Below are 17,450 nucleotides of genomic sequence, written 5' to 3'. Positions count from 1 at the left end.
GGACAACGACAAAAGTCGGCGGGTTTGTATTGGTTGCACTAAAATTAACTTAATTGGCTGTTTGCCGCTCTGCAACAATCTATCTGTCCAAGGATCAGCTCCTTTCAACCTATTAATATATGTTCCTGTCTTTTACTCAGTTCACATCTGCAAATCGCCGTTTTTACTTAATATCATTGTTCTCTTCATATTAGCCATGCCTTTTAGCGATCATGCCCCTCGGTTGGGCTTTCTCAAGGATGCTGCCAGCTCTCTGGATTCTCTCAGCCCTTCCACTGCGGCTCATCTAATGGCCGTCCATAACCAAATCTTTCTCGACGAAAGCAGAGCATTAAACCAGCGACAACAAGAAGCTTCTTGTGGGGCTTGCGGCAGCATACGAACCCCTGAGTGGACTAAAACCATTCATATCAAGAAGAAAAATACAAAACGTTCCTCAGCAGCCCCAGACGGGGCCATTATCTACAAGTGCCTCCGCTGCCGTCGGCGCACAGTGAGACCGTCTCGAAAGGAGCCTGTTCGCCCCAATATTTCGTCTAAAACAGCTGCAGCAATAGACTCTATACCTCCAGCAGCTCTTCCTGCAGTACAACATCCTGATTCTACCGAGACTAAACCTACTAGTAAGACAGCCGATAATGCGAGCAGCAAGAAACGGGCCAAGGCAAGAAAACAGGGTGGATTGCAAGCGCTATTGGCGTCTAAACAACAATCTCGGGCTAGTTCTTCTCTGGATTTGTTTGACTTCCTCCAGCAGTAGACAGCTTTGCTGCATGATTAGCTATGTATTTTTTTATGCCAAGATCGGGCCATCGGCGATAGTTATTCCGATATATTTTGGGGTCTAGCGCGGGGTCTCTTTATCGGCCAGAGCTCTCGTCCAGCTCCGCCGCCTCACGTCAACTGATTAGCTTTAGGTGTTGGTTCACAACATACCAGTGTTCCCTTAAAACGAATAGCCACCTCTTAGATTGCCTTTCTACTAACATAACACCTCTTTTATTTCCTGGGCTATCGTGAAACTCTTGTGATGTCGTCTTTTTCCCAGGATGACGAACATGATCCCCAAGCGGATGAGCTCCGCGAGACCGCCTTGGTGACGCTAGAAGCCTTGATAAGCTCCTGCGGCCAGAAGATGCAGCCTTACCTACAGAATACGGTCAAATCCGCCCTTAGATTCCTCAAATACGATCCGAATGTCGCTGAGATGGAGGAAGATGAAGAAATGAGTGGCACTCAAGATGATGGCTCCGAGGACGACGGAACGGAGGAACCTGATTTGGATGACGATGAATTCGAAGATTTCGAGGAGGAAGGTGGCTATAGTGATGTTGATGACATGAGCTGGAAGGTGCGCCGGTGTGCTGCGAAGCTACTTTTCACCGTCATCTCGACCTACGGGCGGAGTCGTGCGTTGGATGACTCTTCCTTGTACCAGCAAATCGCGCCTGCCCTCATTGCCCGGTTCGGCAAAGAAAGAGAAGAAAGCGTGAAGCTGGAGGTGGTTTCGACAATGACTGCCCTCGTCCGTAAGACAGGTGAAGATGTTATGATAATCACATCGAATGGCTTCCTTGAATCGGTGGGCGGGTCGAAGAACTCGAGGAAGAGAAGGAGGCAGGATAGTGACGCAAGTATGATCGACTTTGAACCAAGCATTGGCACCTCGTCTGCGGTCGGCACGCCCGTTATTGCTCCATCATCACCGAAATCTGGCCCCCAGGCTGATTTGGCGCGCTCGGTGCCCCTCGTCGTGCAAAGCCTTGTAAAGATGTGGAAACAAGCTTCTATGCCACTAAAGCAAGCTATAATTGTATTGCTCAAGAACTTAGCACTCGTTCGGTATGGTGGTTTAGCTGATCATCTCCAACAAATCGAAGACCCGATAGCCGATGTGCTCAAGTCATCGTCTCCAGCGGTAACCACATCCGCACCGGCTGGAGCTACAGCCAGTGCAGGCACTCTCCAGATTGAAACTCTAAGTCTCATTGCTGCAGTCGCGGAGACACACACATCTGATGCCCTTTTGCCTTTCTTAATCGCATTGATCCCTGGAGTCATCGGTGCCGTCAATGACAGAAACTACAAGGTGAGTAGCGAAGCGCTCGGAGCTGTCGAGCAAATAGTGAAAGCTCTCACTCCACCCCGGGTGTCTGTTGCATCGCAGGATCTTGCAGCACAATTAGAAAAGCTATACGATGTTGTTCATAGTCGCATTACAGACACAAGTGCCGACCTGGAAGTTCGCCAACGTGCCATTCATGTATTTGGGGTTCTTCTGGCACGAACATCGGGAGAGAAGGGTTCGGCTTTCATCTCGTTGGACCGACGGTCAAAGGGGCTTGCCGTGTTGGTAGACCGCCTGAAGAATGAAACTACGCGACTGTCGGCTGTACGTGCTGTTGATGACGTTGCTGTCCTGTGTGATAGGAAGGCAGATGTCACTGCGGCGTGGGTCGGCGAAGTCACCACGGAACTTGGGGCTCAGCTACGTAAGTCAGATCGAGTACTTCGAGGTGCCAGCTTAGAGGCTCTACGCAGTTTAGCTATGAATTCCAAGACCAGAGTACATTTTGATGGGAAGACTATGAAGGAATTAGAGGATTGTTTGTTGCCTCTTATCAACGCTGAAGATTTCCACTTCCTCGCTCCTGCCCTCATCATCCTTGCGAAAATGATTCCCGGAAACGCGGAACTTCTCGTAAATGAGGCTTTGGTTTCCGCTCTTTGCTCAATCGTCCTCTCCTCACTTGTTGGTACTGTTCTGAAGGCGTTGCTACTTCTCGTCAAGGTTGTTGGAGAAGAAGGTGCCGGTGCGGTTTTGATGAAGAAGCTTTTGCGTGATGTAGGCATCAACGGCGACACATCTGTTGTTGGAAGGGCTATTGGAACGCTCTTAGTCCACGGCGGATCCAAGCTAGGCGTCAAGATGGATGATTTCCTTAAAGAGTTGCAAACCGCACAAGATGCCCAACGCAAATGTCTCGCGCTCGCAATCCTCGGAGAAATCGGCCTTAGAATGGGCCATGAGTGCTCGTTGACACCGGAGCTATTCATAACTCACTTCGATTCGAAGTCTGACAAAGTTCGCCTGGCTGCAGCCACTGCTCTGGGAAATGCAGCCGCGGGTGATGTGAAAACTTATCTGCCCACTATCATGAGGGGACTGGAAAAGCCCAATCATCAAAGCTACCTGCTTCTTCACTCGGTAAAAGAGCTGCTTCAGCATCCCGAGATTGTTCGCCCAGATGTTGCTCCCTCAGCACTCAAGCTATGGCAGGCTCTTCTCAATGTTTCTGAAGAAGAAGACAACCGAGCCGTTGGTGCCGAGTGTGTTGGTCGACTAGCACTAATCGACCCTGTATCTTACATACCGCATTTCCAGGTATTATCGATCGCCCATTTTTCAAGGAGTACACCTGCTAATGTCAACTTTATAGGAATGCCTCTCTAATTCGGACCCGACAATTCGTGGGGTGGTGATCTCTGCATTCCGTTATACTCTGTCAGACTCAAGAGATACTTACAACAATGTATTGAGACCGTTAATCGTTCCACTTTTGGTCAACATGCTCAGTGACCGTGACTTGGGAAATCACCGACTTGCCTTGACAACCCTTAACTCTGCTATTCATAACAAGATGGATATTATCCTCCCTCACCTTAACGAACTTTTACCTGCCGTGTTCGGTGACACACAGATCAAACCAGAATTGATCCGTGAGGTGCAAATGGGCCCATTCAAGCACCGAGTTGATGACGGTCTTGAGCTGCGGAAGGTGAGTACCACGGAGCTACTTTGTTTCATGCAATTCTAATAATAGAAACAGAGTGCCTACGAAACGCTTTATGCCTCCTTAGACACGACTTTCTCTTTGTCGCATGTCTCTGAATTCTTCGAACGCATATTAGCCGGAATTGACGATGAGCAAGATATTCGCACTATCGGCAACCTTATGACTTCCAAACTAATCACCCTCGCTCCGGAGGAGACGCAGAGGTCTCTGGATGCTCTTTCAGAGCGTTACAGCGTCGTACTGTCCTTCAAACCAAAGGATAATGCCGTGAAGCAAGAACTTGAAAAAGCACAGGAAGCATCAATGGGTGTTCTGAAAATTACCCGAGAGCTGAGCAAGGCGTTTCCCAATGCCGAGACATCCGGTGAGCATCATAAATGGAAGGCCTACATGGAGTGGGTTCGAAAGACCTTCTCGTCACAGTTGAAGAGCCTTGATACGGAATTTTAGACCAGTGCATTGTCGTCAAGTCATCCGCTGGGAGCATCCCTTTTCGGCTAAATCAGGTCAAAAGTACAGGAAACATTGTGACAGAGCTTAGAATGATCATATGGATTGGAGTTGAGCTCCAGTAAGAATAGGAAGTGGTGGAAACCCGTGTGCTCGCGGCTTATAGTTCTGGAGGTCTACAGGTCATTAAAAATACAAAGAAAACAAAGGAAATAAAAAACATTTACCCCACACTAGCATTTGCACAGTAGAATCTAACGTGAAAAGTAATTCGACAGGGAATTGTTATTTGGACCTCGCGCTAGTTATTTGGACCTCACACTAGTTATTTGGACCTCACGTTAAGCCTATATAGGAAGGCATGATGCTCTGTATTGGTAATACTACTAGTTAAGCAGAACTATTCTAGAATAGAAATAGAGAATCTAATTCCTTTTTCCCCTCCCTACCGGGAGCTCTATCTAAGAGCACCCGAACAGTAAAGTCAGAGTCTACATCTATTGCCTTTTTCACAATATATAGTAATCCCCCGAGTCTCTATCTATCTAATCTAGATAAGAAATAGAGAGATCCTTAGCTATAAAGTAGTGTATTGTTAATAGTAGAAATAATTATAAAAAATTATCTATTTTAATTATTTTCTTTACATACTAATCTATGTTCTTTTATAACTATAGAATATTCTATAAGCTGTATTTGAAAGAACTTTACTAGTGTATTCTTTAATTATATGATTCGCTTAATCTCCCTATATAGGCTTAGCGTGAGGTCCAAATAACTAGCGCGAGGTCCAAATAACAATTCCCAATTCGAAACCCGGCAACCGCGTGTGGGTCACGTGTATACGCGTCGCGCGTGCTCAACCTTACGCATACTTAGTAGCATTCGGTCTCGACGTTTTGGATACCTCTCCAACTATTGCAGGTCGCCGACATCAATTGCCTCAAATGACTTTACGCTGCGCCCGCAATGTTTCTCTGTCTCTGAATTTCAGTCAGCAGGACTTCTATCATAGTATCTCTATTGGACCCTCTGTCTTCGAAGATGTGTTGTTCTACTTTCATAGACATTCCAGTTTGTCGAGGGTCTCCTCTCTGTCTGAAAAGACTACATTTGTACAGATCTATTCCCTTCCTAGCTTCTCAACCTTTGTCTCTTCATTTGCTGCCTTACTGGGTCTAGCGGATGTGACAAAAGTTGGGAATCTGACCCTAATGTTGACCAAGTCGGTTCAATGCCATCATGGCACAAGTTTCACGGTCTCGCATGGCGGATGTGTCACATAGGCACCCGAGGTCCAGAGCCTACCACAGGCGCTAAAAGACGGGCTACCATGCGTTTCAAGCTCCTGAAAAGGGCACGCGTCGGTTTTCCAATGCTGGACGTAACATGCTGATCATAGAGGATGGTTTGTCTATACCCGGGTGCTAGAAAGTCTTGGGGAGAGAGCAGGTGAAACACGCCGGGCATCTTTATTCGGAGTTGTCTCTACGATAGTCACGATGGCTACGCAGGAATACCATTAGGGGCGCCCTCAACTACTGTGGGATATATTATGCATCATCCGCTGCTCCTGTTGAACACAACAATTTGATCTTTGGGTCATTTGCCTACACTCGGTCATGAAGTCGGTATGTCTGAAGAATCCACTCGTCGGCACCAATTTGATCTTTGCAGAAGCAACCCAGGTGTTTCCGGCGGATTAAGTTGTAGCGAGGTTCTTCTGACAACTGCGCGGAGTGATCTTTGGTCAACTGTTGTGATCCATGCGATCATAATGGTGCCATCTGGCTTGTTGTCCCGTTCCGCTATGGATTGGTTCCTGATGGATAATAATCCTGCATGGCCAGGCAGTTACCGTCCCTCTTTCCTATGCGTCGGCCATCCATCGTGTACGTGTTTCCAACATCAAGGTGCCTGGGCAACTTGTACCTACTCTCCAACTCCTCGTCTCTAGTCTTTCCCGTCTTTTCAAGGCTAGCAAACCCCAAATCACGGCACCCGCCATTTGATTTGCGCTCCATGGGAGATCCCGATCGGCCGCGTTAACCATCTCTTTGCAATGTAGGTTGCAAATAGATTGATGGGCGCCGACAATCACGGCAATGTCCTATTTGCTGTCCCTCTCTTTTGGGAGGAAGGAAGCGGTTTTTATGGATGCTCTTTGTCCGCTTCTTCCAAGCCCTCCAAGTCTACAAACGCGGAGAGGAAACAAAAGCTTGTCCCTGGGGATACTGTACTACACACGAGAGGCCTTTCGAGGCAATAGCTTCGGTAATTTGGCTTTGCGACATGGGGATGTCTTCTGATCGATACGGATGATACATGGGAAAAGCAGGTGGGAGGTGGAGATTTTAGATCCAAGTCCGACTGGAAACTTTCTGAAAGGGGTTTGTGCATTCGATCTCTCTGCGTAAAGAGCGTGAGGCACTATTGATGTCGCATCTGCGTTTTCAGGCTCCATCTTTCTCTGCTGTTCAACTTCTGCCGAATCGGGCACTATGGCATGACCTCTTTCGACGCTGGCCGTTTCCTGGGAACAGAACGCTGGAAACTTCAGGGACAGTACATGTTGCTCTCCTCTCCGTTGCAGAAATCAAATCTCTGCCCATTCATTTGGTTGGTTGAACGCTGGGGTTGCCATGCTAGGGTGTGTACAACGTGAAGCATCTTGCAGGACCTCTCAAGAGTGAGGATCAAAGCTTAGGCTTGTCTGTGTGGCTTCTTTGGTGACATATATCCGAACATGGCAGCTTACCATGCGGATGTAAGCCTCCACGGGTAGGATTGATGAGTAACGAAGAGAGTATACTGATGCTCTGCAATACAAAGCGTCTTCATCAGATTCCAGGATAGGTGTTTGCGCAAGTGGCTTGTCGTAAGCCTTACGTTGGCGAGCCGAACGATAGCGGGTTGGTGGTGGCCTGTGAACCGCCGTTTCCTTTCGAGGAAACGGCCCCTTTTTTTTATAAGTATTTCACGCCCATGTGTATTGGACACAGCTAACTGCCATTGTAGATGATCTTACGAAGCTACCGGTAAATGGTTGCATACTATGAGAGCTGGCGTTAGTTTATTGGTCCGTATATTAGAGGTAGTTTCTCCGACAGCCCAATTGAAGTCTCTGCCATGTTGTAGCCTGAGCCTGGATCTTTTCATTTATCACTGAGCACCTTCATACGTGGGGTACTTGTTCGATTCCATACAACTCCGACAAAAGAACCCGTTCTCCCTCGGGCTGACTAATACCATCTGCCCCTCCAAAAAAAAATTGTGCCCCGCCACAGCGATAGTGGAAAGTAAAGGAACGTTCCCGCGCTCGCTGGTGAAATTTTTACTTTCCTTAGACATCATTGGGTGCAAAGATTGTTAAATATATTTGTGGATTCTTCCGCTCATTTGCGCGTTATAGATTTCGATACCCTCTTATCTTGTTTTCCTTGTAGCACAGAACCCTCCTTATACCCATCCTTCAAAATGTCGGTAGAAGATAAGCCAGTCCAGCAAGAAGCTCCTGTCGAGTCGCAGTTCCAGAAGCCTGGTGACTTGGTGGAGAGAGATGAGGATACCGGTGTGATGACTGTGGAAAGTCTTTGTATGAACTGCCATGAAAACGTACGTTTACCTGCTTGAACATGAGAACTGTAGCGGCGCAACTAACTCGGCTTCAGGGAACAACAAGGCTCCTCCTCCTCCGAGTACCTTACTTCCGTGACATTATCCTTGAATCCTTCGAATGCCCCCATTGTCATTTCAAGGACAACTCTGTCAAATCCGCCGGTCAAATCCAAGAGAAGGGAGCTAGGTACACGCTTACCGTCCAGGACGAAAACGACCTCCAGCGCCAGGTCGTTCGGAGCGATATTTCAGTATTCAAGGTGGAATCTCTGGGAATTGAGATGCCCAAGGGCGAGAGTCAGTTTACAACTGTCGAAGGAGTGATTCAGAAGATCTACGAGTCGCTGTCTAGCGAGCAACCCCTGCGCAAGGCTCAGGCACCTGAACTTCACGATGCTCTTGTGCCCATTATCGAGAACCTTCAGAAGATTCTGAACCGAGAGGGCTTCCCCTTCGCCGTCTCCCTGGATGACCCCACTGGTAACTCGTGGATCGCGCCTTCCATCAACGACACTGGAAACAACTACAAGCGTCGCGATTACCCTCGCACGCACGAGCAGAATGAGGAGCTTGGAATTGCCGCGGACCCCAATGCTGTGCAGCATGAGGGATCTGCCGAATTGGAAGATTCTGAGATTGTCGATGGTCAGGTCTACAGTCTGCCTACCGAATGCCCAGGCTGTGCAAAGCCTGGCTTCGTCAACATGAAGAAGGTGAACATCCCGTATTTCAAGGAGGTCATTATCTGGAGTACATCTTGCGAGCACTGCGGATACCGCACTAGCGAAGTTAAGACTGGTGGCGAAGTTCCAGAGAAGGGCAAGCGCATCACCCTTAGTGTCGAGAATGAAGTTGATCTCGCGCGTGATATCCTCAAGTCCGATACCTGCGCTCTGCACAGTGAGGAGCTAGAAGTTACTGTTCAGCCTGGTACCTTGGGTGGACGTTTTACTACTGTTGAGGGTCTGCTCACCGAGATCCGTGACCAACTGCACGGCCAGATCTTCGATGTAGATGATGCGAGCGGCGCTGGAGGAGACAGCATGGAATCCGATACCAAAGAGAAGTGGACTCGCTTCTTCTCTCGTCTCGATGCTGCTATCAACGGAGACATGAAGTTTGTCATCACTCTCGAAGATCCCATGGCCAACAGCTACGTTCAGGACTTGTGTGCCCCTGCTGCCGATCCTCAGATCACCACCGAAGATTACATCCGCACTGAGGAAGAGGAAGAAGATCTGGGCCTTAGGGACATGAAGCTTGAAGGTTACGAGGAGGATGCAGAGAAGAAGGAAGAGAGCGCCGAGCAGAAGTCATAATTGACCTGCAATGAGTTGTTTGCCTCACGACTTTCTTTTTCTGTGGATGATATTTATTTCCTCACGATGTGCATGATTATTCTTTTCAATTGTTTTTCATTTTTTCTATGCATGCATGCATAGTTGTCATTCAAGACCACTATGCCCCATTTTGCGCTCTTGATATCCGATGAAGTTGTGGTTTGTTTACAAGGTGTAGTGTCGGGGGTTTATGTCACTTTGTTCGTTTGGAATATAATCATGGTTCTCCTGGGTGGTATACAAAAGTTCAAGAAGTACGTTGATGCCAAGTTCCATTGAGAACTGAGTCTGATTCCATGCTATGCTGTTGAGTAATCCACTTCAGTGATAAATAATAGCACTTCTGTGCCCATAGCGCCTAGACCTTTTGCCATTGCATCGCATCTTTCATCATGCAACGTCGTGCTATATATTAGAAATGCCTCGATAAACACGTCTAAGTAGTGTTATAAAGCAATGGCTCCTGTAGATCACACCCCAATTGGGTGTCTGCAACTCTTCGCCTGAAATGGACCCGATAAAGTGCAATGGACTCTAAAAATACCAGCGGCGCCCGACAGCGCGTAAAACCGGCCAAAGATTCCTTATCCAGAACAGCAGACCTGGCGAAGTCGTTTCCTCAATGTTGGGTCTTGTGTATCACGGCCCTGGCGCCTTGATTTGGGGGCTTTGCTTGGTGCTCAACAATCGCGTAATATATCGCACTCAAACCTGTATACTCTTCTAGCGAAGCCCGTTCTCACTTTGCAAGTGGGTTCGCATGTATCGTGACCCTGTTGATGCGCAGTGCCTCATACTCCGACTCCTCACCCTCTTTTGGCTGCACAACCCTCCCCTTCTTGTCCACCTTCGCATTCGCCTTCTCCAACCTGCTCAATACATCACCACCCTCATCTTGTGCCGTTAAGTTCAACACCTTCCCGAAGACGGTGCTATTTCCGTCTAAATGGGGGGCAGCGGCAAACGTAATGAAGAACTGACTTCCATTAATCGTAGCTCCCATTGCACCCTGGGATCCAGGAGCTGTCCTATCTTTGACGGGCCGCGCTGCCATAGAGAGAATTCCGCGTGTATTGTGTCGAAGAGCGGGGATGTGGATTTCCTGGTCCAATGCGCCGGGATGATTGATTGATGTGCCGCCTTTCGGGATGTCGTCGAAGGGAAGCATGGGTTTGGTGCTTTCTTGCGATTGATGTGCTGCTGGTCCTAGAGAGATATCGCCTCCTTGAATCATGAAGCCGGGAATTAGACGGTGGAAGGGCGTGTTGTTATATGCGCCGCATGCGCAAAGCGCGAGGAAGTTCTACTCAGTTTAGCGTCAGTATACGGGTTCAGAGCGAAGCAAAGTTATTAGGTGAAGACTTAATTCGAATAGAGGCGCAAGACATTACATACCTCTACTGTCTTGGGCACTGCCTCGCAGAAGAGCTCGACTTTCAGGTCGCCTTGGGTCGTATGGAGCTGTTAGGTATTCATAGTGATTAGTCGATATCCCGGAGCGTTATGGGAATCTATAGCGTTACAATGAACTCACAGTGACCGACATGACTATTTGAGAAATGAGTGAGCTATGTATGAGAATATAGGATGACGGGAGACTGGTGGCAGCGAAACATGTAACAGGTGGAGCTCGGACTTTTCGCCGCATTTACGTATAAATCTAATTGAATACAGAGTCACATGACGGACGCCGATAACAACGCGCCTTTAGATAACGAAAAAAATACACGGACATTCAAGGCGTCGGCACTCCGATTGTACGATCATTTGAGGTTGTATTCACGCCCAGAATGAATAACAGACCCGTTGAACAAGCATTGGGTACGCTGTTGCCGACCCACGCTGATGACCTGCCTCAAGAGCTCCGCAGTTTGGCCTTATCTCTTGTCGCGCAATCTCGCAGCTTCTCTACTAGTCTAAGGCCGGAGGAAGAAATCGCACGCCCTTATGCTTGCGCCGAGATTGCCTGCCGCCGGTATATTTAGCGTCCTATCCCTGTCGCTTCACCATATCCTGGTTAATTGGTGCACTGACTAGCTGGTTGTGTCTAGGCTAACTCGGGCTCTTAAGCTCCCCCCCTTGATGGGACATCCGCCATGTCCTCCGCGTGCTTACAAGAAGCTCTATGCATTCCTTGACCGCTCCCTTTCGAATAGTGTAGCTGGAGTGAAGCGTACAGGGAGCAGCTCTATCTCAGAAACCCCTTCACGCGCCGGATCCGCTTCGTCGACCCCTACGAAAAATTCGAAGCATACTCGAACACCTTCAAAGACAGCAGCGACGCCGCGGAAACTCCAAAACACCACAGGCAAACCCACGCCATTGAAGAACGCAATTACACAACAAGGAAGCGAATCGCGCTCTCAGACACCCCAGAAGCCCAAGATTCGCTCTAATGGCCTTCCTGGCTCTACAATTATCCCCGACGCATCTGCCTGGGTGATGACATCTATTCGGAGCGTGTGTAAAACGTTATCTACACCAGCCCCACGAACGAGTACATGGTCCCGGCCTCCCATTTCGAGAACTTTGCCTCCACATATTTTTGCAGGTGTATCATCTGTCCTATATTTCATTTCTCGGGTTTCCGCCCAGGACGAGGATGATTTCGACGAAGAAACCCTAGAGTTCGTGGAGCCTATCCTGATTGTGAAGGATAAAGAGAATGATGAGGATTATAAAGAGGTCGTCAACGCTCTAGTGGTAGCCGTGTATTTTTTGGCTCTCGCTCGCAGACGAAGCTCCTTATCCGAAGAGGAAGGGGAAACTAAGAAGCTCGACAAGAAGACATTTTCTGAAATGCGCCAGACTGCATTAGTGAGCATTGGTCTCCCTTCCACTGAGAGACGACATCGTGAGGATGTCGACCAGTGGATCGCAGTGATAATGCAACAACGCTGGGCCAATGGAAAGGAATGGTTTGAGAACATCCCACAGGCTGGAGAACTGGATGGGGATGACGCATATCTTTCGGATGAGGACGGCTACGGCGAGGATGAAGAAAGGGCTCTAAGCGCCAAACGGCAAAAGACAACGAAATCGGGTCGCTCGCTGGCCAAACACTCATCAAGAAAAGGTCTTCTACCGGGTCTTGGTACCATGATGCAGGATCGTGTTGATTGGTTAAGCGACGATCGCAAGGAAGACTACATCGAGTGGAAGGCAGCAGTCCTGGCACGAATTGAGCAGATTCAAAAGAATGCAGCGCAGCATTTCGGTCCCTTGCCTGTCTGATACCTACTTCTTCCAGATACGGCTCTTGAGGATAGGAGTTACTAAAGGCGAGTGCCGTTCTTGTTTCCTTATATTTTCAACGTACTTTGAATTGCTTCATGATCAATACTTATTTTTTACCCCATGTATCATTAGAGCTTGCTATTATGTATTATAGAGTTTCTATACCCAAACAGTCTTATGATGTATTAATCTATATGAAAACCCTGATATCATTCCATTTTTCCCTTCCTCACGCTCAATCCTCGATGTAAAGCACCATTTTTGTAGGACTCGAAAGCTGTTGACAATTTTTAGGGGCGTTATTTGGACTCCCCGGCTATCCCATGGCATGAGAGAACCCCCTTCTCATTGACTTCTATCAAAAACTTCCCGCCTTGGAGCGCCTCAACTATATTCCTCAATCAGAAACTAGTCCATATCAATCACACAGGCCACTTACACAAGTTATAAAGGACGGCACCCGTCCACGTGGCCGTAACCGGGTTCATATAGGTCATCTCATTCTGCCGCACCTTCGCGCAATAGCATAGCAGATTAGGGTTAGAATTTAGATACCGACAAGTCGAGCACTCCCCGCCTGCCTTCGAAAGTCCTCCACCACTAGCATTCGTTAGCCTATCATGCACAACAACTTGTGCTTTGGGTGAACAGAGCCGTCGTAGTATACGTACTGCTTCATTGCGACAAATCTTCCACCGCCATCGCTATTCTTGTGCCACCCAAGACAACGGTCCAGGCTCAGCTCGGAGTACTGGGTTTTCTGTGATCCCGGGATGCGGCAGAATGCCGTCAAGAGTTGCTGTTCCGGGTGTCCTTTAGAAACCGAGGGACCTGCTTTGACCTTGACGTCTTTGCATTCCTGCTGCAGGGGTGATTTTGGGGGCGGATTTTTGGAGGGGCCCTTCCTGGGTAAGATTTGGAAGCCGGGTGGAGGTAGCACTGCGCCTGTGTCTGGGTTCGTGGGTGTGTTTCCTGGGGTTAGGGTTTGGCTGGTGGCTAATGCTACCAGGTAGGTGGTGAGGAGTATTAAGGTCCGGTACATCTTTGCTGGTTACTGACCATGCGGGTAGGGTACTGGGGAGAGAAGATAGGAGTAGTTTGTAAGTTAGGAAGTGAAAGCTGGGGATGGAAGTTGATATATGTTCCACCCCGGCGCCATGCAGGAGAACTTTTCTGATCTAAGTTATGCCGTGCATGTCGTTTGTTACTGTATCGTGCGCCGGGAGACTGTTACTGGTATCGAATGGGATGCTTTTTATTTCTATTCTTCTATTTTTGTCAGGCTTGCCTGGGGCGCTGGGCGACGGGTTAAACAACGACCCTATGCATCTTCAACTCGAGGTGTTTATTTTAGAAATCGCAATTTTAATTCTTTATGTCTTCTCCAAACAGGGCGCACTAGGTAATCTTCCAATAGGAGAAATGGAATGTCGGAGTGCTGTGCTCCATGAAGGTCCGGAGAAGTAGATAAAGGTGAGAGATAGATGCTTCCGGTATGGCTCTAGAAAGAAAAGTAGGAGTGAATTTAATAAGGTTGGACAGTTAGAAATGGTCAGAGTATATGCGACCTGTCTCCTGAGGGTCAGATAACATTGGTATGAGGAAGTCTATGTGTGGGTCATGGGTCATGAGCTCTGGATGGCCGTCCAGATCTGAAAGTGGTGGAAACCAACCTGGTATCCAAAAAGACATCGCTGCTGCCAGCACAGAAAAACAAAGAAGAAATGGTATCGATGTCTATGCAAACCCCCAAACAGTAAAAGAAAAGCAAACAAAGCAAAGACATCAATTCCCTAACAGTAGTGGCCAAGGGTATATTGACCAAAAATCAACAGGTGAAGCAAAGTCTTTTTAACCTTTAATACCAAATACTCCTTGTGCGATGATGGGGAATCTGTTCCTTTCCGTCTCTTTCTAACTCTTTCATGGTGTCATACAGAAAGAAATCTATCAAGATTGCATTGACGCCCGACGATGCGGGCTTAGCAGGGCTGGTCTGTGTAATGTGTTTTTGTGTGGTGCACTTCCTTTGTTCGTCTAATGCCGAGGTGGTAAGGCTTTGGCGGCGGTCCACACTGGCCACATGTCCGTTAGACTGTATAGGCTTTATTTTGGGTTTCGTGTCTGGATGGTTCCTCTCAATTTCTCGTCTAATCAATTCGACGCACCAGATGCTGGTTGCGCGCAGTTCAACCTCCCAGGTAGAGCCACTGGGGATCGGTTTGAGGTCGCGAATATGACTTTCCAGAGGTGGAGAGTACATCAGACAACCGAGTTGGTTTAGTATTTGGGGGATTCGGTAATCTGGATCATGGTTAGTTTGACTTCTCCCGCCAAAGTTTGGTAAAGTATAGCTAATGAAGGTAATCAAAGGGTGGGACTCACCCGCAAACATTGTGATCTTGTCAATATCGTGGAATTCGCCAAGGCCCTCGCCATTGAAGCAGGCCCATAGGTCCGCGACCAAGATCTGCGCGCGTTTATAGAGCCGAACCCTCCGGCCCTGAAAGCTGGTTTCATCCCGGAAGCAGGGGAAACTCTCAGCCATGAGGTTCACGAGGGATGCAGCTGAGTAGTTGGCGTTGTAGATACAGTTGACGAAACTACCTTCAAAATCCTGGATAGGTAGGCTGTTAGAACATACATAGGCTACTGGTGTTCAGGTGCGGTTGGACATACCTCGCACAAGACTCGGCCCGCTTCTCGCAGGCACTGGAGACGATCTTGCAGGAGAGGAATCTCCTCATCAGTTACCGATCGAAATACATGCTTGAGTAGAGACTCAGAACATTCGTCCTCATTCACCCAGAAGTAGGGGCTCGTAATGGGGATCTCTGCAAGTCTTAGCATTTACATCGCACGGAAAGGAATCACGGATTGGATCATAATAAATGTGCAGAACCTACCCTCATCCAAAGCCCTCTGCAACGCAGCCACTAAGCTCCAATACCCAGTCCACTTCCTGCCGCGATATTCAATAGCGAAGCGTTTCTCCTCCGGGCGCTCCGACCAAAAACTGAAATTCAGTAAATCCATGGCGAAAATGAAATCCACGGTACTTTCATCCTTGGCCTTGGGATGTAATTCATGCTCCGACCATGTCTGTGTGGAATATTCTTTTTTCTGCATCAAGCGCCAGATGGTTTCGGCAGCTTCTTTGGTCTTGGATGGGTTCAATGCGACATCAATAGCATTGTCGAAGACGTACTGCGCATTTTCCAAAACTTTTGTCTCTGCTGCGCGTGGGTTCGCTGCCCCTCCTCCTAGCCCGAGGGACTTGCGTAAAAGAGCGAGCAATTCGGGATCTGCTTCGTCGTCCGACATGGTGGTACGGCTCCCTTGTGCTCCGTTGATATAAACCGCGAAGAACTATCCAAGAAAACCCAAAATTTACTTTTAAGAGGGGTAATAGTTAAAGAAAATTAGACAAAGAGATCGCAGAGGGAAATAGCAGGAAATCAGGTATAATTGATACAGAAAAAAAAAGAAAAGGAGGGAACAAAGACCGACAGTACTAGCGCACCGAATTCCCCACGACCGTTTGTACTCCTTTGAACCAAAAGCGACGATCAGGCAAAAAGTCTGGTTGCTTTGGTGGACGATCGGTTGGGCAAAAATAAAGTCAAGTTTTGTTAATTTGATAAGGGCCCATATACGCCTTTGAATGTGGTTGCTTTTTGGACATTTAAAAATGGGTCCCAGAATCCCCTTTCATTTACGCACAATGTCATCGAACCAAAAAAAAATTCATTGACCCTTGCTCAACAAAAGGAATGGATCTCATCTAAGACGATTGGTTCTTTTTTTTTTTTCCTGGTTCAAGTTGATAAGGCCCTGGTTAGTCAGCCCAAGAGACAATACGATTGGTCCATCACCAATGAACCTGAGGAGATGTACCGGAGGTATAAAAAGGTGGAAAATTGGGACAGGCAACGACTCCCCACTAAGATACGTACAATTACTATGTTATTACTATGATTGTGTTGAAAGGATTCCACGTCGTAGAGAGAGTCAACTACTATATCATCAGATAATCACGGGCACCTCTATCCTATCTTTTCTTGCTTTACGAGGGTAGGCTAGCCAAAGTATGGATAAGTATGAGCGATCTTTTTCATTGTCTCTTTTCGGGGACTTGCATTGGATCCTTCTATGGGCCGGAGTGGACGCTTGGTCCGGCAAATAAGATTGCCTTGGAGAAATGTAGGAGTCAAGAAAGAAGTCATTCAAGATATATTGATCATTGATGGGGTCTTCTATTAATATTTTTGTTGTAAGGACCGAAACATGAATTTATTCCCAAGGCCATGTTTGACCTTGGAGGACATACTACGATGATACATTGTGTTACAATTAAGTACTATGGTAGATGGATCTCTCCAATAAATCCATGGCTAGCTGCAGCCACTCGGTTCAATATGTATGGTTTAAACAGCAGTGAATTCGCCAGTTGAACTGATAGAATTGTTCATATAAAGGGACGGCTTTCTTACGCAATGTATGTATGTACCCATTTCTCCCACCACAGACCTCATCGAATGTACTTTTTGTTCTACTAGTAATAGTAAAGCTACTGTACGTTCTGGCTGAACGTGGGAAGCTGAATGGCTAATAAGCGGGACTAATCAGGTGTGATCAAGAATACAGCATAACATGAGGATGACCAATAAATTCAATTCACATTGATTGCTCTGGGGTCCAATCGTTCGATCGCATCTGCTGTTCGAGACGTTTAGTAGAGCCACTATTATGCATGACTAGCTTGTCCTTACTCATTAAAAGGGAGAAGGAAAAAAAAAAAGGTCGGATATAGGAAGTAATAGAAAGTCTCGTGTTCTGGACAGCGGTGTCGTCATTGCCCATTCCAGGCCCCCATTTTGGGACTAATTAAAGCGCGGTGCTTCTCCGACGCATTTCGCATTTCCCGAAATCAATCATCCGGTCCTGGACTTTCGCTCATTTCTGCCGTCCCCTGCAGCGTCGCTTTGTTCACTTTTCCTTGCTGAAT

General features: G+C 47.7%; 7 protein-coding genes across 7 annotated transcripts; 4 read left to right on the top strand and 3 right to left on the bottom strand.

Annotated features, from left to right (window-relative positions):
• Nucleotides 1-196: 196 nt before the first annotated feature.
• ABOM_000248 (ribonuclease P Rpr2/Rpp21/SNM1 subunit) lies at nt 197-760 on the top strand (the record flags this gene model as incomplete). Its single annotated transcript, XM_022527378.1, has 1 exon — nt 197-760. The coding sequence occupies one exon, from the start codon at nt 197-199 to the stop codon at nt 758-760; it is 564 nt and encodes a 187-aa protein (XP_022394953.1).
• Nucleotides 761-1,030: 270 nt separating this feature from the next.
• canA (putative cullin binding protein CanA) lies at nt 1,031-4,247 on the top strand (the record flags this gene model as incomplete). The annotated part of the gene is made up of 3 exons (XM_022527377.1): nt 1,031-3,385; nt 3,441-3,779; nt 3,831-4,247. 3 exons carry the CDS (start codon nt 1,031-1,033, stop codon nt 4,245-4,247), a joined length of 3,111 nt encoding a protein of 1,036 aa, XP_022394960.1.
• A 3,477-nt stretch (nt 4,248-7,724) lies between these two features.
• On the top strand, nt 7,725-9,184 carry zpr1 (zinc finger-containing protein ZPR1; the record flags this gene model as incomplete). The annotated part of the gene is made up of 2 exons (XM_022527376.1): nt 7,725-7,862; nt 7,919-9,184. 2 exons carry the CDS (start codon nt 7,725-7,727, stop codon nt 9,182-9,184), a joined length of 1,404 nt encoding a protein of 467 aa, XP_022394961.1.
• Nucleotides 9,185-9,944: 760 nt separating this feature from the next.
• On the bottom strand, nt 9,945-10,666 carry cyp5 (putative peptidyl-prolyl cis-trans isomerase; the record flags this gene model as incomplete). Its single annotated transcript, XM_022527375.1, has 2 exons — nt 9,945-10,508; nt 10,601-10,666. Coding segments are annotated over 2 exons (630 nt in total), but the record flags the coding sequence as incomplete, so codon positions are not given.
• A 329-nt stretch (nt 10,667-10,995) lies between these two features.
• ABOM_000244 (uncharacterized protein) lies at nt 10,996-12,439 on the top strand (the record flags this gene model as incomplete). The annotated part of the gene is made up of 2 exons (XM_022527374.1): nt 10,996-11,180; nt 11,257-12,439. 2 exons carry the CDS (start codon nt 10,996-10,998, stop codon nt 12,437-12,439), a joined length of 1,368 nt encoding a protein of 455 aa, XP_022394959.1.
• Nucleotides 12,440-12,741: 302 nt separating this feature from the next.
• Nucleotides 12,742-13,484, bottom strand: ABOM_000243 (uncharacterized protein; the record flags this gene model as incomplete). The annotated part of the gene is made up of 3 exons (XM_022527373.1): nt 12,742-12,830; nt 12,882-13,042; nt 13,114-13,484. The coding sequence occupies 3 exons, from the start codon at nt 13,482-13,484 to the stop codon at nt 12,742-12,744; spliced, it is 621 nt and encodes a 206-aa protein (XP_022394956.1).
• Nucleotides 13,485-14,300: 816 nt separating this feature from the next.
• Nucleotides 14,301-15,811, bottom strand: ABOM_000242 (queuosine 5'-phosphate N-glycosylase/hydrolase; the record flags this gene model as incomplete). The annotated part of the gene is made up of 4 exons (XM_022527372.1): nt 14,301-14,746; nt 14,828-15,059; nt 15,122-15,276; nt 15,349-15,811. Coding segments are annotated over 4 exons (1,296 nt in total), but the record flags the coding sequence as incomplete, so codon positions are not given.
• Nucleotides 15,812-17,450: the final 1,639 nt, after the last annotated feature.

The sequence above is a fragment of the Aspergillus bombycis genome (genome assembly GCF_001792695.1).
Source record: "Aspergillus bombycis strain NRRL26010 chromosome Unknown contig00001, whole genome shotgun sequence".
Taxonomy (NCBI): Eukaryota; Fungi; Ascomycota; class Eurotiomycetes; order Eurotiales; family Aspergillaceae; genus Aspergillus; species Aspergillus bombycis.
Note: the sequence above shows the minus strand (reverse complement) of the source record. Positions and strands in the feature narration are given on the sequence as shown.